Raw genomic sequence first — 23,663 nt, forward strand, 5'->3', positions numbered from 1 at the left:
CAACCTCCCTGACTTCAAACTATATGGTAAAGCTACAGTAACCAAGACATGATGGTACTGGCACAAAAGAGAAACACAGATCAATGGAACAGGATATAAATCCTAGAGATAAACCCAAACACCTATGGTGACCTAATCTATGACAAAGGAGGCAAGAATATACAGTGGAGAAAAGACAGTCTCTTCAATAAGTGGTTCTGGGAAAACTGGACAGCTACATGTGAAAAAATGAAATTAGAACACTTCCTAAAATCATACACAAAAATAAACTAAAAATGGCTTAAAGACCTAAACGTAAGGCCAGACGCTATACAACTCTTAGAGAAAAATACAGCCAGAACACTCTTTGGCATAAATCACAGCAAGATCTTTTATGACCCACCTCCTAAAGGAATGAAAATAGAAATAAACAAATGGGACCTAATCAAACTTAAAATCTTTTCCACAGCAAAAGAAACCATAAACAAGACAAAGGCATCTCTCAGAATGGAAGAAATTATCTGCAAATGAAGCAACTGACAAGGGATTAATCTCCAAAATATACAAAAAGCACCTGTAGCTCAATATCAGAAAAAAAACAAACAACCCAATCAAAAAATGGATGGCAGACCTAAACAGACATTTCTCCAAAGAAGAAATGGCTATGCAGATGGCCAGGAGGCACATGAAAAGATGTTCAGCCTCACTAATTATTAGGGAAACACAAATCAAAACCACAATGAGGTATTACCTCACACTGGTCAGAATGGCCATCATCAAAAAAGTGTATAAACAATAAAGGCTAGAGAGGGTGTGGAGAAAAGGGAGCCTTCTTGCACAGTTGGTGGAAATGTACCCTGATACAGCCACTATGGAGAAGAGTATGGAGATTCCTTAAAAAACTAAAAATAGAACTACCATTTGACCCAGCAATCCCACTCCTGGGTGTGTACCTGGAGACAACCATAATTCCAAAAGATACATGCACCTCGGTGTTCACTGCAGCACTATAAACAATAACCAGGACATGGAAGCAAACTAAACACCCATCAACAGAGGAATCAGTAAAGATGTGGTATGTGTATACAATAGGTTATTATTCAGCCATAAAAAGGAACAAAATTGTGCCATTCACAGAGACATGGATGGACCTAGAGACTGTCATCCATGAGTGAGGTAAGTCAGAAAAAATAATACTGTATATTAGTCCATAAATGTGGAATCTAGAAAAATGGTACAGATGAACCTACGTGCAAAGCAGAAATGCAGGCCCAGATGTAGAGAACAAACATGAGCACTGAGGCGGGGAAGAGTGGGAAAGATGAACTGGGAGCCTGGGATTGACATATATATACACTATTACGTATAAAGTAGATAACTAATGAGAACAAACTACAGATCAGGGAACTGTACTCACTGCTCCATGGAAACCTACATGGCAAGGAAATTCAAAAAAGAGGGGATATATGTATATGTATAACTGCCTCACTTTGTTAGTATAGCAGAAACTAACACAACACTGCAAAGCTGCTACACTCCAATTAAAAGAAAAAGACTTCTACTGTAGCCCACTTGGACAAAGGTACAAAACACACTGCTGCTGCTACTGCTGCTAAGTCGCGTCAGTCGTGTCCAGCTCTGTGCGACCCCAGAGACGGAAGCCCACCAGGCTCCCTCGTCCCTGGGATTCTCCAGGCAAGAACACTGGAGTGGGTTGCCATTTCCTTCTCCAATGCATGAAAGTGAAAAGTGAAAGTGAAGTCACTCAGTCGTGTCCGACCCTCAGCGACCCCATGGACTTCAGCCTACCAGGCTCCTCCATCCAAGGGATTTTCCAGGCAAGAGTACTGGAGTCGGGTGCCATCGCCTTCTCCGACAAAACACACTAGGTCTCCCTAAGTGTTTTTAAAAGCCCTTGACCTTCCTGGACCTGAATGTTCATAGGCACAGAACTCCAGTAGATGAATAGAAATAAGGGACATTTCAGCTACTGAAATGGGACAAACTGATTTGTGGCAGTGGAGGATCAACAGTGTAGTCTGATAATGAGGCACCTGGGAAGGAGTTACCTTACACCCTGAGAGATGCAAAGGTTTTTAATTTTCAAAGTTACACTTTCACCTCCCTATGAAGGAAAATGTTCCACTCTCAAATTGTTGCAAGTGCCTTAGATTTAACAGTCTACTGTCTACCAAATCCAGCAGATGCTCTCACCACAATTTGGTTGCCATTCTCCCTTAAACTTAATGAAAAGTATCAGAAATAGCTGGTACAGTGCCAGCTTCTGCTCCAAAATAAAAACAATCGACATGTCCATTCCCATCACTCAATCATCCCATGGAGTGGACAAATACCACCCAGTCTGCGGCATGGGCAAACAGGAAAAGCTGGACTAACTGTCCTCAAGCAGTCTCTCCAAAGACAAAGAAGAGACACAGCTGTCAGGTGAATCAGAAACACTAAGGTTTATAAGCCAGCAAGAAGGTCGCAGGCACTATCAACCAGTGCTGCCTAGCTAAAGAGATTCCACTTGGTATCCCTATCATAAATAAATACTTTCTTTCCACTGGCACCAAGTGTACCTACAGGGCTATACTTTTTGTGAGAACCAGACATTAATTTCTCTCCTAGAAACAGCATAGCTTGTACCCTAGGAGTGGTCCTAAGTGGTCATAATTTAACTGTTAATGAAAACATCCTCCATAGATCATGTAGCTCTTAAACAACTGCAAGGACCTTTTCAAAATCAGTCTACTCTTGGTTAATCAGAGTAGATTCCTGGAGGGAAAACTGACTTGTTATTCACACTCACTCTGTGGGTAGCTAGTAAATTTAAAAAGATGGAATATTTTTTAAAAATGTATGAAATCATGCCATTTGCAGCAATACGCGGAGAAGGCAACGGCACCCCACTCCAGTACTCTTGCCTGGAAAATCTCATGGATGGAGGAGCCTGGTAGGCTGCAGTCCATGGGGTCACTAGAAGTCGGACACGGCTGAGGGACTTCACTTTCATTTTTCACTTTCCTGCATTGGAGAAGGAAATGGCAACCCACTCCAGTGTTCTTGCCTGGAGAATCCCAGGGACAGCGGAGCCTGGTGGGCTGCCGTCTCTGGGGTCGCACAGAGTCGGACACGACTGAAGCGACTTAGCAGCAGCAGCAGCAACATGAATGGAACTAGAGATTAATTACTAAATGGAAGTCAGTCATAAAAAAAAAGACACCATATGATATCACTGATATGTAGAATCTAAAATATGACACAAGTGAACTTATCTATGAAACAGGAACATAGAGAACAACCTTGTGATTGCCAAGGATGAGGGGCAGGAGGAGAAGGAAAGATTAGGAATTTGGGATTAGCAAATGCAAACTGCTAAGAAGGTTTGGATTTTGTTGGGAGACAACTCTCCTTGGTTCTTTGGCATTTCTGCATATCTTATGACTACAACACTGATTTCCCTTTGTTCTAGACTAACTTTTCAAAGGTCTTTATATAGAAAGCAAACTTTGAAGATGTTATATCCTTCCAGAGCAAAGGGCAAGCTCACGTACAGTCTTGAAAACAGTGTCTCCCTCTAGAGCAATGAATGGGGATGCAAACTGTCCAGCACAATAATATCTCTCTTAGGAACAAGGGCAGAGATGCTTGCTGCCCATTCTAAAAGATTTAGATTCCCAAGTTCATTATAGGTTCCTTGCCTATAATGCAGCCCACCAAGAGTCATCTGTAGGAAGTGAGGCTTTGAAACTGGGATAAATGCTGAGGTTTTAGCTAGTGCTTCTGTTATGACCATTTAAACTGTTCTTTTTCTCTGATCAGAAATTCTATATCTTCTAAAGTATCCATGAAATCATAGCAGGCTCACTTATTAGCTTATAAATAGGATAAATTCTCAGCTCTTGACAATCACTGTACAGTCACTGTCCCTTAGCAATAGTACCCTCCATAAACCAGCATAATAAGCAAAATCAAATAGCCATTAGTATAAGGAGAGTAGGACTTATTCATTTATTTTTAAATGATCCCCTATGATATATTAAGTACCTAAATTAGGAAATGATTACTAAAACACTCGCAATAAATGTAATCTTTGCCACATGCCCTGCCTGCTGAAAATCCTTTGAAATGCAGTTTCTTTCATGTTGCATTCTATTTTCAATCTTGCAAAAGTGAAGTGGCATGTTTTATCTTTTATGTCAATGGTGAAGAATGTCAATAAAATGTGTTTACAAATAATATGTAAGGCTTCATGTTATCTGTTTGGATATAGTACTCATTTCAAAGCTGATGAATGTGATACCATCTGATAAGGTAATATCTCAACATTTTATATAACTTTTATTTTCTCTAAATGAAACAATCTTGTTCTAAAACAAAATATATAAATAAACATTGGATCATTTATTTATCTAAAATTTTTGGTTTTGTAATACTATTAACACATTATCTTTGTATAAATTCAAATATTACAAAACCGTATTACTTCAAAGACAAAAGACACCCATTAATTAAAAACTCTCAAAATGCAGCTACCATTAGTAGTTTCCTGTTCAGATAGTAATATAAATGTACATTTAATACAAATGTGATAGTCTATGTGTTGCTCTCACTTCACTGACCTTGGACCTACTAACATATCAGTACACACAGACATCTCCATCTGTAACAGCTGCAGGATTGCACAGCATCCCACTACTTTGATATATGGAAATTTAACTACTTCCTGATGGTGTTAAAAGTTTCTTCTACTTGGTTAACCAGCAAAACAATACTGCAGTGATTATTCTTGTATTTACATCTTTCTGTATTTCCAAAAGTATTTCTATCAGATAAATACCACAGAGATACAGATATGTTGAATGACAGAGTTTGCAAGAATGTTACTGTTGGGTTAATATGGCCTCTTACTCATAAACACACAGTATTACCAGGTTAAAATTCTGCTGTTACCTTTGTTGCCAAGGATTTGAGTTTTCCCAGTAGGGACTGTTTATTGGAGTATACAACTTCCTCTTCATTATCTTCTCCTTCCATGATAGCACAGCTGTCTGCAGCTGGGAGTTCACACTCTTTTGAGTTCGTAGTCATTACTAATTTGGAATATTTGTACTCCAGTCTAAGTAGTGGTAAATATATAAATAGATAAAGAGGCTGTTTAATATAAATTAATACTTATTTGGGGTGGTCATACACCAGCTAATTATCTTGGAGTATAGTTGCTTCACCAACGGATTTTCTTTACCCATCACTGCAACACTGTGTGTTCTCATTAATCTACCACCTATACACCAAGCTTTTCCAGAATTTCAGAGACTCAGTGCAATATAGTTAATTCTATTACACTTATTTTACATCACATAAAGTGGCCAATTGTGACAAACTTTGAAAGACAGAGAAAATTAGAGGTATGAATAAATTTTCATCATTTACAAATATTTGGGAACTAATTTAATATGCAGTTTTCCAAAGTTTACTTCATAAGATGAGAACATTGTACATAGGCAAGTGATTTGGTCTTACTATTTCTTTCACTCATTGCTTTCTGTTTCCCACCTCAGATTATAACTGTCCTTAGATAATACAAAAAAGAACTTTCACAGCCCCACTGACAGGTAAATCATTTTTAAAAAGCCTAATCATATAATGTATCAATATATAATTGGTAGTTAGACTCAATACTCAACTTCAGATCCTTGAAGTCCTGGAGTAAATAAAGGTGAGACTTGCCTACATGCTTAGACTGTTTCTTTGCAAATATTTGCCCACAAGAAACTGAAAAAACAATGATGGGGCAAGAAGGCAGCATGATGTCATGAAAATAAAATAGACACACAGAGAAAATCTGCCTTTCGCTCTGAGCTCTGCTCCCATCTACCTGAGTAGCCTGGAGCCTCTGTTCTTCTCTATCTCATAAAAACAGTGAGTCCAGTGCAATTATCTCTAATGTTCTCCAGTCTTTCTGTTATCAGAATAACAACAATTCCATCTGCCTTCTTAAAGACCTTTCCCATAACTCCTTCAACTAGGAGAAATTTCTTTTGGCTCTGGGAGAAATTGTTGAGTATGGTGATTAAGCCTAAAATTTTCACGATAAAAGAGATTCCTCATTCTTATTCGGAAGTTACTTACTTCTGATTCTTTTTCCAGAAGTAGCAAGTTAGAGCCACCAGCAAAACGGCTGTAAAAGCTCCCACTCCTGCTCCCACTTTTAGCCAAAAGTCAACTGTTTCGCAGGTTGACAACTTTTTCTCAGGTAAAGAAATTCCTTTAATGCACCACTTAGGCTCATTCCACACATATAAAGTTTCCTTTCAAAACACAAAGAGGACATAGAAATTAGATTTAGAAGGAGGAGGGTCCTGCTAACCCTTTATTGACAGTAGGCAGAGAGGATTATTCAGCTTTCACCTAAGCTGAAGCTCCATGAAGAGAGGAACACATGTATACCTGTGGCGGATTCATTTTGATATTTGGCAAAACTAATACAATTATGTAAAGTTTAAAAATAAAATAAAATTTAAAAAAAATTAAAAAAAAAAAGAGATATAAGAGAGAGAGAATAAGGAAATGATGAATGAAAATGCAACAAGACCATGAATTGTCAGATCATGTTTGCTTCATTATAAGGAGGCTGAACAAAAAATGATTCCCTGTGGATTTATCATTTGAGCTATTTTCTTCAAATATGTGATGAGCCCTGACTTAATCATGTTTTTAAATGAAAGATTGGGTTGTTTAATATAACTAACTGGGACGGGTTTTACCCACTCATCACGTAGGTCCATTTCCCCAAAAAGCCTCTCCCCTGAATAGCAGAACAGATCCTGGAGCCAGACATCCAGGCAGAGCATGACTGGAAGACTTTGGTGACTAGTGTGAGGTAGGCATGCAGACTGCACCCACTTCCCCAGGCCAAAATAAGGAGCAGGTTATTCTGGGTCATTGCTACCCAGCTGAGGGACTTACTCTTGTCCTCCCAAAGTAGATGACAATTTTGCTAGGGCAATGTTTTCAAACTGCTCCCTGCAATCAACTAGTAAATAGTAAAATAAAAACAATGGGTCTCAACCAGCAATATTTTTTAATAAACAGATCAAATAAGAGATCAGAGACAAAAATCAGAGTACAGGCATGATTCCTTATATATTTCAACATATACAATAACCAGTAGCAATTTGCATGATGATTATGCCCAGTGACATTAAATGACATGAGGCATTACATGTTTTACTCAGTGTGCCTCCTTAAATTTTCTGGTGAATGATGGTAACTTTATCTACATGCTAACAGAAGCATAACACCATAATGTTTAATTTCACACACTCACACACTTTCACAGTTAGTCTTGAAGTAAATGATGTGTAGGAGAATCCTATTTACTTTGAGGAAAAGTTTCAACAAAGTCTTGGTTGAGAACTTTTCAGAAAGGATGTTAGTAATTGAAGAAAATTTTAGTGTAACACTTTATTAAACTTAACTGTGAATAAATTATTTTTTAAATGGCTCATATAATTTTTATAAGAAAGGTGAGGAATGAGGAGGCATGAACAAGCTTAAACTGCTGCCTCTCTACATGTAAATAATGACAACAAAGAGATAAATGTTAACTCCAGTCAGCAAATACTGATTTCAACTGAAGGGTGTTCCAACAAGAGAAAAAAAAAGAAAGGCTGTGAAAGAATTTACATGGTTGTATCACATAAGCTACACCCAAAGCAAATGGCAAGCTCTAATGTCCAATGACGGTCTTATAAACGAGCCATTAAAACTTCAGAATTAAAAAGACACAAACTTGTAAACCCAGAGATTTTAACTTCTCAATAAGCTCCTCGTATTGTTAAGGAAAAATAAAGTCAAGCTATTGACAGAATTTCTAGTCATTCTGTAACTTGATCATTCTATACATTTCTTAGTCATTCTATTAATTACAAAATTTTACCCCTACATTAGGGGCTTCCCTTGTGGCTCAGCTGGTAAACAATCTGCCTGCCATGTAGGAGACCTGGGTTCAATCCCTGGGTTGGGAAGATCCCCTGGAGAAGGGAAAGGCCACCCACTCCGGTATTCTGGCCTGGAGAACTCCAGGGACTGTACAGTCCACGGGGTCACAAAGACTCGGACACGACTGGGTGAGTTTTACTTCCACCTTCACATCCCTACATTAAGTCATGTTTTTGGCAAACAAGAAAATGGCTGATACAGCAGCTGAAAATTTTATTCTTGCAGCATGTAAGGATATTTTGTGAACGGAGTGAGATAAATTCTCAAATCTCTGCCACTATATAACATTTAGAAGTAATGCTTAATACGTACTTAGAACCTGGTATGGATTTTTGAGATTCAATTTGATAAAAGCACTTTATCACAAGTCATGCAGCTCTTTTAGTTTATATCAGCTGTATGTGGAGGAACTGTAGTGTGTAAATTTAACTTCATGTGCGTCTGGATTATACATCTTTATAAAATTAGAAAAACATATTCTCAGTCAATATAAAGTACAAAACTATAAAGAATGGAGCAGACAATATAATAGAAACACAGTAGAATTATTTAAAAATTAAAAGATAGCCATCTCGATATTTTACAATCATTTTTTTTTTAATATCAAAAGACTTTGGCATCCAAAGAAATCCATCCTCATTCACTAACATAACGGAAGACGCCAGGAGAGTTGTCACATGTATTGAAAACTCACCAAAGAACAGACTTTTCAAAATATAATATTCAGAGACTGGCAGTAAACATACCCACGTACTGCATCAAACTCATTTGTCTGCTATTGCAATGAATACCCTGAAGAAGGACATTTCATTTTTTTCTACTTGAAGCTCCCTCTCATTTGGCAAATATTTTCAAATTTGACATCTAAACATAACAGAAAGGCATATTTAACTGATTTTAATATTTCTCAAAGTAAATTTGGAACTATAGGGGGAGTTACACACCTCAACACATCAAACACAAAAGTGTTCCAAAAGGCATTATTCTTAAAGCAAAACCAAGCATTGAAAAAGCATCACCTCACAACTATCTGTTTCAATCATCTTATAAGATGTTGAACAGAGGTTTTTTAATGAAGATCGTTTGAATGAGATAAAATTAGAGAAATAGTTGCCTCCCCATTGTCTCAAACTTATAATCACTACCTTCCAGAAGAGAAATATTAAATATTGAAGAATGTTTGGATAAAAGGTCATTTAGCTTGACTGAGCAACTTCACTTTCACTTTTCACTTTCATGCATTGGAGAAGGAAATGGCAACCCACTCCAGTGTTCTTGCCTGGAGAATCCCAGGGACAGGGGAGCCTGGTGGGCTGCCATCTCTGGGGTTGCACAGAGTCGGACACGACTGACGCGACTTAGCAGCAGCAGCAGCAGCAGCTTCTCAAAACTCCTGAATTAAACTTGGTGCCCAAAGAAGGGAGTGCATCTTTTATTTTTCATTTACTCTTTAAAAAATTATTATAAGGTAGGAAGTGTATCATAATTCTAGAGAAAAGATAAATTTCCACTGTGAAGCATAAAAATGTATCATTATTAGGATTAAAAAGAAACCATCTTTTGTGAGGTTGAAATTTTCATCTTTGACCCACTTACAAAGGTTTAAAAGAAACTGGCTCAGCCATGCCTAAGATATTTGAGCAGTCTTGGCTCTGTTGCTCTGAGCTGGTGTGAGCTATCAACAAGTAAACACACTTACTGAATTAAGTATTTCCTAATTTTTGGTTTAGTGTTATCTATTTGGAGATGTCTCCATTTTGTATTAAAGTATTAATGAAATATATTTTGTACTGTTATGCCTATGCTCTATAAGAATAAAATATTAAAATAAGTATTGTTTCATAAAACAATTTTATTTTTAGGCATATCTCTATGTTTCTGAGTTTGCGTCTATTTCCTAGGCTTGATGTATCATGTATTTCTTACTACAGGTTCACTGTCATTCAAGAATGGAAAATACCAGTTTAGAGAATAGTTCTCAATGTTTTTTTTTTTTTTTTTTTCCTTGGAGGTGGAACTACTGCTTCCAAATATGCTGAGTGTATGGGATTGGGTGGAGGTATTCCGATTTCTTCTCCCACTTGGACCCTCCAACCTGCCAACTACAAGCTCTTTAAGAGTTTCCTGGATAGAATAGCTCCCCTCTCTGATCACTTTCCACAGTGAGTACCCTAGCATGCTCCGTGCTGACCTGAAAGTCAGTCCTATCCCATCTACCTGGTGTGCTGTGTTCTTTGCTGAGTCACTTAGTAGTGTCCTACTCTTGCGACCCCATTGACTATAGGCCATCAGGCTCCTCTGTCCATGGGGATTCTGCAGGCAAGAATACTGGAATGGGTTGCCATGCCCTCCAATCCCACTGGAATCTCTGATCCTCTGATGTCCATTTTCCAATAGGGTCTCCACCACTGGTACTGATGAATCCCCTCATCTGTGCTTCTTCAGTGTAATTTCAATGGAATTTAGAGAAGATGAAGTAGTAAGTTATTTTGAAAGAGGAAAAGTATGTTTTTATATAGTACTAGTCAAAGCTGCTATAGTGAAGTGGGTGCTCTCAAACATATTAGTATAAGAGCAAATTGATGTAACCAAAGCAATTTATTAATAGTATAATAAGCATCAAGAACCTTAATAATGGCCATATCTTCCTAGCAATAAACTCTAAGGAAAGAATCAAATGTCTAACAAAGATACTCACTATAGAGTTATTTACAAAAAGATGGTTTTCAATTTTTTTCTTAAATGTTCAACAGGGGAATTATCAAATCCCAAATTGCGTACATAATAGAATATTTCTCTATAAATAAAAGTCATTTTTTTAAAAAAGTAATGACAAGGGAAATATATTAAATGTATAAAGAAAACAAAATAGAATCCTTACTTTTAAAAAACAAGTAAGTGAATGCAGAGAAAATATAGAGTAGGATCTTGATTAACATGTGTGTGTGACTGCACATAAGATTTACTCTTTATATATGCTTCTTGTGGGGAGTCAGTTTTATCATCCTCATCTTCATTATACCTATAACTGCATTCTATAAGCTATATCTTGGATTCTTTATATCATTTCTTTATGATCTCGGTAAATACCCATAGTCTACAACTCCCTTGTATAATTTATTTTCCCAATTCCAGTACACATTTTCAGCTACCTCAGCATACAGAAGTATAGGTATCAAACTTTATTTTAATATATATTAATGTCTCATTAAGTTAAGCTTTAGCCACACTACTGAATCTAAATGTCTATGATGTAAAAGTAATACTGAACTAAACCGTTGTATCTTCAGTGACACAGTTCTGCTTAAATAGTTTGCCCCTTACCTGAAATCCTCTCTTACAGGCACCCTCAATCTCATGGAAGTCATGTTCAGTGCACAGAGGGCAAGCTTCCACACTCTCCCACAGGAAATAGAATGTACATCCATCACAGGTGCCTGCTGGACACTTGCTGAAATAAATCATGGAAAACAACAAAACCAACAGCTTTTGTAATGCATTCAATTGAGTCCAATCAACATTTGAGCACATACTGTATACTCGGAAGCAATAGGTAGATGCAGAGGAAACACATGAAAAAAAAAAAATCTGAAGGAGACAACACCACACCTAGATACCACTCTGCACCAACCAGGATGGCTAGAATCAAAAGTTGTGAGGTTGTTGGGCAATTGAAATCTTTACACTCTGCTGATGGGAGCATAAAATGGTGCAACTTTGGAAGAATCTGGCAGTTTTTCACACGATTAAACAGAATTATCCTATGATTCAGCAATTCTACTCTTAGGGAAATATCTAAAAGAAATAAAAATGCTATCTCCACACAAAAACGTGTACATGAATGTTCCTAACAGCATTATTCATAATATCCAAAAGGTGGCAACAATCAAAACGTCCATCAGCAGATGAATGGGTGAACAAAATATGGTATACCCATCCAATGAATTATTACTCCACCTTAAAAAGGAATGCAGTACTGATGCATGCCCCTACTTGAATGAACTTCAAAAATATTATGCATAGTGACTGAAGCAAATAAAAATTCCACATTTTTATGATGTTATCCGTATTTAAGTCCATAGTAGGAAGCTCTATAAAACATTTGAAAATGGGTTAGTGATTGCTTACAGTTAGGAACCACTTACTAGGTTTAAGGAGATAATAGCAGCTATGGGATTTCTTTGCGAAATGATGAAGAGGTTCTAGAATTGGCTAGGCTGATGGTTGCACACTCAGAATATACAATAACCACTGAAGTGTACGTTTTCAATGAGTGAATTGTAATGGTGTGTGAATTACACCTGTGGCAGATTCATTTTGATATTTGGCAAAACTAATACAATTATGTAAAGTTTAAAAATAAAATAAAATTAGAAAAAAAAAAACCACATTGAACACTAAAAAAAAAAATTAAAAAAAATTGTTTGGGGTTAAAAATAAATAAATAAATAAAGTTGAGTTTTTTTCTTTTTAATTTAAAGGAGAAACAGGCACAGGTAATGAACAACAACAAAAAAAACTTCAAAGAAGTTTACTGGTGAAAGTGATGCCTGAGCCATGTCTAGAATATTCTAGATAGGAGTTAGAATAAAAGGGATGGACGCATGGGAATTCCTGCCATAGGAATGGAATGGTAAGTGAATTGGAGGAGAAGTGCAAGCAGGTCATTGTCATGGGAGCTTCAGGAACAAGGCAGTGACTGAGTACTGGGCATTCGGGCACTAGGTGGTGAAGGAGGTTTGCAGTTTCTGTTTAAGGTAATTGCACAGAAGTGAGGTGCTTTAGAGAACAGAAGACACATAGGTCCATGATCTGCAGAGGGTAGGGGAAAGACATACAAACAAAATTGTCTAATGTAAAAAAAAAAAAAAAAAAAAACACCATCAATCAACACACAGCTCAGTGATGTAAATGATTCTGCAACCCTGGGTTTCCTCAGTCTGAGGATGACTTCCTTTGACAAGAGGCACTCAGTGATGATGAATAAGGCTTGGACCCAGATGACGGATTGCACTGAACCAACCATCAGGCAGGACCTGCATGCAGACTTTAAAATCGTACTTTCCGGTGGGTATGCCTTTTATGTCAACTCATCTCTTTCATTTTAAGGACAGATACACATGGCATAGCTCAAAAATTAATGTGCTGTTACTGGATACAGAATTCTTACTGAAGCAAGAAACTATTCAGAAAGATTCTAATAGGAATGACTGTTTTGTTCATGAATTCATTAAAACCAGGGGAATATAGTTCCCTCAACTTGTGTACTGCACTTCCCTTAAGTTAAGCTGTGTAAATATAAGGCATTGCCCTGAAAATCTCCTTCAGACCTTAGCTTGTGCAAAGTGCAGGTGCCCTGAAACAACTAATAGCAAAGCGACAGACACACAATAATACAGAGAATCCAAAAAACACCCCTTTTTAAGTTTTCATTTCAAATGTCTTTCTGATGATTCACTATCCAAAACTTCAGCCTATCAGAAAGGTAAAATTTCATACTATTAGTTAACTAAATATATTCTGAAAAAGTGAAAGTGTTACTCAGTCGTGCCCAACTCTTTTGTGACCCCATGGACTGTATCGGGTAGCGGGCCAGGCTTCTCAGTCCATGGAATTCTCCAGGCAAGAATACTGGAGTAGGTTGCCATTCCCTTCTCTAGGGGATCTTCCTGACCCAGGGATCAAACTGGGTCTCCCACATTGCAAGCAGAATCTTTACCATCTGGACCACCAGGAAATACATTCTAAGGTACCCTAATATGAACACTGAAACAAATGTACATGCCTGATAACTGATGCATTTTTATGTGTCTGTCTTTCCAAAGTGTCTGTGTGCTGTAGACTAAGTGAACATGGATGGGATGTAAAAACAGCAACATTCTATATGACATGCTTCAGAAACAGAGGCCCAGTGTTGGCACAGCTATGAACAATGGTGAACAGTGACTCTTGGGAAAAATGACTTGACTCTCTAACTTGCTTTAATTTCTCTTTTTTATAAAAAGGGAATAATAAATACATTCAGAATAAAAAATACAGAGAGATATTTTTTAAAAACAGGAGATTACAATAGACAAAAACCATGCCACCTAAAAAGTTATTCCTACCCTCTACCTTCCAGATCAGTAAAAGCAACTTAAAATTGTTCTTTTGAAAAAAACTGGTAACCAATTGGAGAAATTCTTCAAGAACACAATTATTATATGCATAACAATGACTTACAACTTTTGAAATAATTACAGTTTTCTGATCAGTTAGCAAAAATTACCAAGAGGCTTTCCTGTTCAAATCTTTTCTCCCAGCATTATTTTCTACTTTATCTTTCCAACACAGAAAAACTTTAAAAAGAGGAAAAAAATGTTTCTATTGGGAAAATGAAAGAGTAAGTCTGCTAAAGTTTGAAAAAAAGAACTCAACAAAAGAAAAGGAGAAAATTAATCAAAGTTGCAAAAAGCAAGACAGAAGACTTGGGTTACAGTCCTAACTAGGATTTTCAAATGATTTTGTGTTTTTCCATAAGTGATTCAACCTCTCTCCCCACCATGTCATTCCTGCAATTTGTCAAAAGCAGAATGTCTGCCATACTGCATTCACAGGGTAGTTATAAAGGATAAAATGAGAGAACCACTTGACAAAGTTTAAAGAACTGCAAGATATAAAAGACTATTAACAATGCACATCATTTTCTAAAGAACTGGTAGAGCCAAAGAAATATGAAAAAAAAAATCAAGACATTGATATAATTTATAAAGCTGCCATTAAGTGTCAAAATACTACAACGATTCAGTGCATTCCCTTTGCAGACTTTACTTTTTAAAAGAAAGTCTTAGGTTTAAAGCAGTTTAGAATCGATTCTTAAATTCTTTCAACTCAATGAATCATTTGAAATATGGAGCATCAAAATTTGATTCTTTGTTATGAAGCTAATTTTCACAGTTTGAATCAGGCCTTCCCTGGAGAAAAAACAAGAATATATGAAGCAATAGTTATTTCAATCATGCTTACATACATAAATGAAAACAGAAAAAAGGTACAAGAAAACAATGTAGTAATATAAACATTTTATCTTTGTGAAATACTTTTCCCTTTGATGACCTGGGTCACCATCATCTTTACTTCCCAACCAGCTTTTTTCAGGTGTCACTAATTGTGCTTCTACATAACTTTTGCTCTGCATGATCACCATAGAAACCAATGGGCACATGTTTAAAGAAACAAGACAAAGTCATGGATAGCTGGGGTATGGGAAGCTAGACTTCTACAGGATGGCCCAACGTGCTGTGAATTATACGTAGAGAAACCACCACATATTCAAAGGGCAACCAGGTAAACCTTGATTTGGTTTACTGAGAAATGAGTAACAGGCTTTCTAATTTCCCAATTTTGCTTCTGGGATTGCTTTATCAATCAGGGTGGCTCTAGCAGTGTGCAAGAATGCAGACAGTCTTTTTTTAGAAAGTTATGTCTTGGATTCTAAAATGGAATATATTTCATAAATCAGTTACTAGTGTCCTCTTTAGAATGAATCATCTTACCTAAAACAGGATCTAGCTGGTTCATATTATGAATCCACGGAGAAGAACCTTGTGTTTTTATGAACAATTATCACCCCCAAAAAATCTATTACTAATATTTGGATAGTTGATAAGTCACTGTAAACAGTTTTCTCTAAACTTTATTCAAAATCCAAAGGTAAAACAAATTCATCTATGCTGTCAGTACCTTCCCAACCCTTCTGGAGTTAGTCTCAGGAGATTGGTGAGAAAGGCCACTGTCTAATGTGCCAAGAACATTTATCATCTGGTATCAGGGCACTATTGTTGTTGAACTTCTTTCATGTGGGGCATCTGTAGTTTTCTTGGGGTTCCTTGGTCTCAGGGTATACAGATTGGGATCCTCTGTTGAGGCAATGCTCTCTGACCTTCTGCTGTCTTTTTTCAGCTTTGGAATCTCAGGAAGTTCATCCTGTTTCTGCTAAGGATGCTTTGTCATAGGCCAGAAACTCTTCTTATGTAGGGTCCATAAAATTCATTGCATGTTGCTCTTACTCCATCTGCCTTAAGGCTGAAGAGTATCAATCACTTATGATGTGGTTTAAACACAAGATATTTTGACCTAGAAGTCTAGATCTACAAGATCTAGAGGTACAAAATTTTACCAGTCTCCTGCAAATACTTCTCTTTCTAAAGCTTCTACCTTGGGTTAACTACCAAAAGTCAGCATCTGTTGAAGATCTGGAGAAACTAAATTTACTGACTCTCTAGTCCCTTTTATCTATAGATTCTGTATTTTCTGGTTTGGTGGGCATTTATCCTGTTCCTTTATCTGCTGAGTATTCCTCTGTCTCTTCATCTTGTTTAAATTGCTGAGTTTGGGGTGTCCTTTCTGTATTCTGGCAGTTTGTGGAGTTCTCTTTATTGTGGCGTTTCCTCACTGTGTGTGGGTTTGTACAGGTGGCTTGTCAAGGTTTCCTGGTTAGGGAAGCTTGTGTCGGTGTTCTGGTGGGTGGAGCTGTATTTCTTCTCTCTGGAGTGCAATGAAATGTCCAGTAATGAGTTATGAGATGTCTATAGTTTTGGGGTGACTTTGGGCAGCCTGTATCTTGAAGCTCAGGGCTGTGTTCCTTTGTTGCTGGAGAATTTGCTTGGTATGTCTTGCCCTGGAACTTGTTAGCCCTTGTGTGGTGCTTGGTTTCAGTGTCGGTATGGAGGCATTTAATGAGCTCCTGTCAATTAATGTTCCTTGGAGTCAGGAGTTCCCTGGAGTCAGGGTTTGGACTTAAGTCTCCTGCTTCCGGTTATCGGTCTTATTTTTACAGTAGTTTCAAAACTTCTCCTTCTATACAGCACCATTGATAAAACATCTACGTGAACCTCTCTGAGTGACCCTCACCGTAGAGAAACTTTTCATCTTTAATGTAGATGTTTTATCAATGGTGCTGTATAGAAGATTCTGTATTTTCTGAAGTGAAATCAAAACATGTCAAGTTTTATCATCTTTATTTCAAACTTGATCACAAAACTTGATGACTGTTTCATGATATTTTTACACCATATCTTAAGATCATTTGTTAGTGTTTAAAATACATACTTTTAACAATTTTCTATTAGAATTTTTTCATTTTTTCCCCAAGTAGGATAAATTAATTTGTGAATGAAGAAAAATGTAGGGAAACTGATACATGGTAGATTCTAGCCTCAATCTTGATATTCAGTATTTTAGGGTACATCTGGATGTTGGTTACTTTTCATAAACTTTTTTGTATTGACACATAGTCAATTTCAGTTCAGTTTAGTCTCTCAGTCATGTCCAACTCCTTGCAACCCCATGGAGTGCAACACACAGGCTTCCCTGTCCAGCACCAACTCCTGGAGCTTGCTCAAACTCATGTCCATCGAGTCAGTGATGCCATCCAACCATCCCATCCTCTGTCGTCCCCTTCTCCTCCTGCCTTTAATCTTTCCCAGTATCAGGGTCTCTTCCAATAAGTCAGTTCTTCATATCAGTTGGCCAAAGTACTGGAGTTTCAGCTTTAGCATCAGTCCTTCCAATGAATATTCAGGACTGATTTCCTTTAGGATTGACTGCTTTGATCTCCTTGCAGTCTAAGGAACTCTCAAGAGTCTTCTCCAACACCACAGTTCAAAAGAATCAATTCTTCAGCGTTCAGCTTTCTTTATAGTCCAACTCTCATATCCATACAGGACTACTGGAAAAACCATAGCTTTGACTAAACAGACCTTTGTCATCAAAGTAATGTCTCTGCTTTCTAATATGCTATCTAGGTTTGTCATAGCTTGTCTTCCAAGGAGCAAGCATCTTTTAATTTCATGGCTGTAGTCACCATCTGCAGTGATTTTGGAACCCAAGAAAATAAAGTCTGACACTGTTTCCACTGTTTCTCCATCTATTTCCCATGAAGTGATGGGACCGGATGCCATGATCTTCATTTTCTGAATGTTGAGTTTTAAGCCAGCTTTTTTCACTCTCCTCTTGCTCCAACTCAAACAGTCAATTTACAATATTGTATTAGTTTCCTGTATACAACAGAGTAATTCAATATTTTTATAGACTATACTCCATTTAAGGTTATTATTAAATATTGGCTATATTCCCTGTGTTGTACAGTATATCCTTATAGCTTATTTACTTTATACATGGTAGTTTGTACCTTTTAATCCCTCTACCCCCATCTTGCCCCTCCCCACTTCACTTTTTCCACTTGTAACGACAAGTTTGTTCTCTATAATCTTTCTTTTTGTTACTATCACTAGTTTTATTTTTAAATTCCTCATTTAAGTGATGTCATACATTATTTGACTTTCTCTGACTTATTTCACTAAATGTAATACTCTCCAGGTTCACCAACATTGTTGTAAATGGCAAGATTTAATTCTTTTTTATGGCTGAATATTATTCCATTTTGTTATATATATGTAGGTATGTATGTATGTGTGTATATATACATATATATACACTGGTTCCAAATAGGAAAAGGAGTACATCAAGGCTGTATATTGTCACCCTGCTTATTTAACTTCTATGCAGAGTACATCATGAGAAATGCTGGACTGGAAGAAACACAAGCTGGAATCAAGATTACCGGGAGAAATATCAATAACCTCAGATATGCAGATGACACCACCCTTATGGCAGAAAGTGAAGAGGAACTCAAAAGCCTCTTGATGAAAGTGAAAGTGGAGAGTGAAAAAGTTGGCTTAAAGCTCAACATTCAGAAAACGAAGATCATGGCATCCGGTCCCATAACTTCATGGCAAACAGATGGGGAAGCAGTGGAAACAGTGTCAGACTTTATTTGGGGGAGCTCCAAAATCACTGCAGATGGTGACTGCAGCCATGAAATTAAAAGACGCTTACTCCTTGGAAGGAAAGTAATGTTCAAACTAGATAGCATATTCAAAAGCAGAGACATTACTTTGCCAACAAAGGTCCGTCTAGTCAAGGCTATGGTTTTTCCAGTGGTCATGTATGGATGTGAGATTTGGACTGTGAAGAAAGCTGAGCGCTGAAGAATTGCTGCTTTTGAACTGTGGTGTTGGAGAAGACTCTTGAGAGTCCCTTGGACTGCAAGGAGATCCAACCAATCCATTCTGAAGGAGATCAGCCCTGGGATTTCTTTAGAAGGAATGATACTAAAGCTGAAACTCCAGTACTTTCGCCACCTCATGCGAAGAGTTGACTCATTGGAAAACACTCTGATGCTGGGAGAGATTGGGGGCAAGAGGAGAAGTGGACGACAGAGGATGAGATGGCTGGATGGCATCACCGACTTGATGGATGTGAGTCTGAGTGAACTCCAGGAGTTGGTGATGGACAGGGAGGCCTGGTGTGCTGTGATTCATGGGGTCGCAAAGAGTTGGACACGACTGAGCGACTGAACTGAACTGATACACATGTATATATATGCACATACACAACACAATATATGCCACATTTCCTTTACCCATTCATTCATTGATAGATATTTAGGTTACTCACTACATCTTGGCTATCATAAATAATACTGCTATAAAACATTAGGGTGTGTGTACCTTTCCAAGCTAGTGTTTTTATTTTCTTTGGATACATACCCAGGAGTGGAATAGCTGGATCATATGGTAGTTACAGTTTTAGTTTTTTAAAGAACTTTCATACTGTTTTCCACAGTTCTTGTTCTGTCCTCAGTTGTGTCCGGCTCTTTGTGACCCCATGATCTGCAGCATGCCAGACTTCTCTGTCCTTCATTATCTCCCAGAGTTTGCTCAAATTCATGTTCTTTGAATAGGCGGTGCCACCCAACCATCTCATCCTCTGTCATCCCATTCTCCCTCCTGCCTTCAATCCTTCCCAGCACTAGGGTCTTTTCCAATGAGTTGGCTCTTGGCTTCAGTTGGCCAAAGTATTGGAGCTTCAGCTTCAGTCTTAGTCCTTCCAAGGAATATACAGGGTTGATTTCCTTTAGGACTGACAGGTTTGATTTCCATGCTATCCACAGGACTCTTAAGAGTCTTCTCCAGCACCACAGTTTGAAAGCATCAATTCTTCAGTGCTCAGTCTTCTTTATGGTCCAACTCTCACATCTATACATGACTACTGGAAAACCATAGCCTCGACTATACAGACCTTTGTCAGCAAAGTGATGTCTCTGCTTTTTAATACACTGTCCAGGTTTGTCATAGCTTTTCTCCCAAGGAGCAAGCATCTTTTCATTTCATGACTGCAGTCACCATCTGCAGTGATTTTGGAGCCCAAGAAAATAAAATCTTTCACTGTTTCCATGTTTCCCCATCTGTTTGTCATAAGTGATGGGACTGGATGCATGACCTTCCTTTTTTGAATGTTGAATTTTAAGTCAACTTTTTCACTCTTCCTCTTTCACCTTCATCAAGATGCTCTTCAGTTCCTCTTCGCTTTCTGCCATAAGGGTGGTGTCATCTGCATATCTGAGGTTATTGACATTTCTCCCGGCAGTCTTGATTACAGCTTGTGCTTCATCCAGTCCAGCATTTTGCATAATTCACTCTGCATAGAAGTTAAATAAGCCCAGCTTGAAGGATTTTGAGCATTACCTTGCTAGTATGTGAGATGAGTGCAATTGTGCAGTAGTTTGAACATTCTTTGGCATTGCCCTTCTTTGGGATTTGAATGAAAACCTTTTCCGGTCCTGTGGCCACTGCTGAGCTTTCCAAATTTGATGGCATATTTATGCAGCATTGTATCAGCATCATCTTTTAGGATTTGAAATAGCTCCGCTGGAATTCCATTGCCTTCACTAGCTTTAGTAATACTTCCTTAGGCCCACTTGACTTCACACTCCAGGATGTCTGGCTCTAGTTAGCTGCACTAATTTACATTCCCACCAACACTGTACTAGAGTTTCCTTTTCTCCATTTTTGCCAACATTTGTTATTTGTGACTTTTTTGGATGGCAGCAATTCTGACTGGTGTTGAGGTGATATATCCTTGTGGTTTTGATTTGCATTTCTCAAATAATTAGCAATGTGGAGCATCTTCCCTGTGCCTTTTGGCCATCTGTATGTCTTCTCTGGGGGAAAAAAAAAATGTGTATACAGGTCTTCTGTCCATTTTTAAGTTGTGGGGTTTTTTTAATATTGCGTTTGTCAACTACAAATTGGCACTTGCCATGGGTGCTTGCCATCTGCCTCTACAAGGATTAAACCGTGTGCTTCTGCTGCTGATCTTCAACACCTCCAAAGGAGTTCAGTGTGGAGAGCAGAAATGATGCACTCTGTCCTCTGGGAAAATTGGCAAGATAGGTCTCCAGACAGATATTCTCAGGAGCTGATTTTATGAGCTCAGTTCTTGCATCTCTTCATATCTAGAAAAGTACTAAAATCCTTCATGGTGACACTATTCCTCGTGACAAGTGAAGGGTTCATAAGACTAGTAGAAAACTCCTGGAAAAATATGGCCTTGATTGCACGTATTCTCCCTTCACCAAAATCACATATATACTGACCTTTCCCCCCTGCCTCTTTGGAGCAGTTTCTCATAGCTATCTGAGGTGCTGTCTCCCAGATTGCAATCCTCATTTTGGCCCAAATAAAACTTAACTCGCAACTCTCACATTGTACATTTTTAAGTCAACAAATTGTATGAGCTGTCTATGTATTTTGGGTACTAATCCTTTCTTGGGCATATCATTGGGATACATTTTCAATCAGTAGGCTATTTTTCACTCCAGTATTCTTGCCTGGAGAATCCCATGGATGGAGGAGCCTGGTGGGCTGCAGTCCACGGGGTCACGAAGAGTCGGACACAACTGAGTGACTTCACTTTCACTTTTCACTTTCATGCATTGGAGAAGGAAATGGCAACCCACTCCAGTGTTCTGGCCTGGAGAATCCCAGAGACGGAGGAGCCTGGTAGGCTGCCTATGGGGTCACACAGAGTCAGACACAACTGAAGTGACTTAGCAGCAGCAGCAACAGGCTATTTTTCATTTTGTTGATGGTTTCATTGCCTGTCAGACCCCAAGGCTGGAGCGTTTACTATGTAGCTGAAACCACTCACTCTTCAGGGGGATCTCCCAGCTTGTGATGTCTCCCTCCTCTTCTGTGTCCCTTCTGAGGGGCACAGGTCCATACTGACCACTTCTCTTCCCTTCCTAATTGACTCCATGTGACTCTTTCTGTTACACCCCTGGGTGCACACAAGTCCTTCTACCAGCCTCCAGTTTGTTTTCAGTGAGAATCGCTCCACATGCAGATGTATTTTTGACATGTTCATGGGGGGAGGTGAGCTCTGCATTGTCCTACTCCACCATTTGATCTCTTCCTCCTTCTCTTTCTTGATCATAACGGGTTTCAGTTGTTTTCACTTGTGATCACAGTCCTTTCATATGCCTCCTTACTATTTAATGTTATAAGAACATGTTTGATTTTAATTGAGTTCTATTGCCTTTTTAACCTATATATGAATTTACATATTATCTGTCCCTAAAGGGTGCAGAGAACAGAAATAAACAAGGAACTCATTTAAACAATGGTTATTCTCTGGCTGTTAATAAATTAAAATGAATAGACAACTGTTTTGGCTTTAACAGTCCTTCCCTAACTACCAAGAAAAGCACTACACTAGCAGCCAATAGATCCAATGACTTTGATACGGAGATTTTAATTAGAGCCTGTGGAAGAAATCCCTGGTGTGCGCAACCTCTGAAAGCTCTCAGGACAGAACTGTGAAGCATCCCTTTTGTGAGAGACAATCTCCTCAGAAGCTACACTTAGAAAGAAAATGAATTTTGGTTTTGAAGGAGGATTTCACAAAATGATTTTGGACTTATCAACTACCCAAGCAGTTAAATGTGGTTAAAAGTTGTAAGAGAGAAAGGAGGAGGATTTTCCTCTAACTCATAACATTAACAAAGACAACCTTATTTGAGGAAAGATGAGTTATTAAAAAGAAGGCACCAACAACTTGCAGATCAGTTGAGTTCCCAGATAAATGTGCTATTTCCCTCTGTTTACTGTGTTTATTTGCAAATCTCTGCCCACGAAGGACGGGAGGAAATGACAAGATAAAAGCATGATGACATAAAAAGAACAACAGAATCAGGCAATCACCCCATTGTGACTGCCACGCTATAGCCACGCATACAACCAGGCTTCTCAGTGTTTCCTACTGCGTCGAGTAAATGGGTTTGATGGGAGGATCCCAAATGTGCAATGACATCTCCATTATCAGAGTAAAAATGGTTCCCTCTGCTTGTTTTCCAATAAAGCTTTTAAAAAAACTTTCAAACCTTTTTAAATCTTTCCAGATAAAACTAACAGCAATTTCTCATGTTTCTGAAAAAGTACTCTGGACATAGTGCTTAGGTCTAAATGTTTCCCAATGAAAGGAGAATCTTCGAGTCCTCTAACCACATAGGATCATGATTAGGGGTTTGGGAAGCCTTTTAGGTAGAAACTGGAGAGGCATCTATTTAGGGATATTAGTGGTCGACTGTGTTAGCAATTTCTTCTTTAGCCAAGGTACAAACTGCACTAGATAATCTCAAAAGTCCACTCCAGCTCTCTGATTTCATCTGCCACAGACATCATGCTGTTAAGTTTTCATTGAAAATGTCTCACATCCTCCAGACACTTTGTGGAATTAGAAACCAACTGCATCTGCCAGACCAAACAGACAGGCTGGAGTTTCCAACTGCAGAT

General features: G+C 38.2%; 1 protein-coding gene across 6 annotated transcripts in view; it reads right to left on the reverse strand.

The window, feature by feature from the left end:
* ELAPOR2 (endosome-lysosome associated apoptosis and autophagy regulator family member 2) overlaps positions 1-23,663 on the reverse strand; it is a 221,464-nt gene that overhangs the window by 3,837 nt on the left and 193,964 nt on the right. For 5 of the 6 annotated variants that reach the window (XR_015162793.1, XR_015162794.1, XM_086397246.1 and 2 more), the window contains 3 exons: positions 11,311-11,437; positions 6,115-6,293; positions 4,936-5,101 (listed from right to left, as the gene is read on the reverse strand). Coding sequence is in view for 4 of the 6 variants with exons in the window: in XM_086397246.1 (XP_086253372.1) it covers positions 4,936-5,101; positions 6,115-6,293; positions 11,311-11,437 (472 nt within the window). In the remaining 2 variants the exon portion in view is untranslated. Of the gene's footprint in view, positions 1-4,935; positions 5,102-6,114; positions 6,294-8,561; positions 10,426-11,310; positions 11,438-23,663 lie in introns of those variants that run through there. The other variant, XM_086397249.1, reaches the window with a different exon arrangement.

This window comes from Bos grunniens, chromosome 4 (genome assembly GCF_055505025.1).
Source record: "Bos grunniens cultivar Pamir isolate PY7600 chromosome 4, Bosgru_T2T1.0, whole genome shotgun sequence".
In the NCBI taxonomy this organism is placed as follows: Eukaryota; Metazoa; Chordata; class Mammalia; order Artiodactyla; family Bovidae; genus Bos; species Bos grunniens.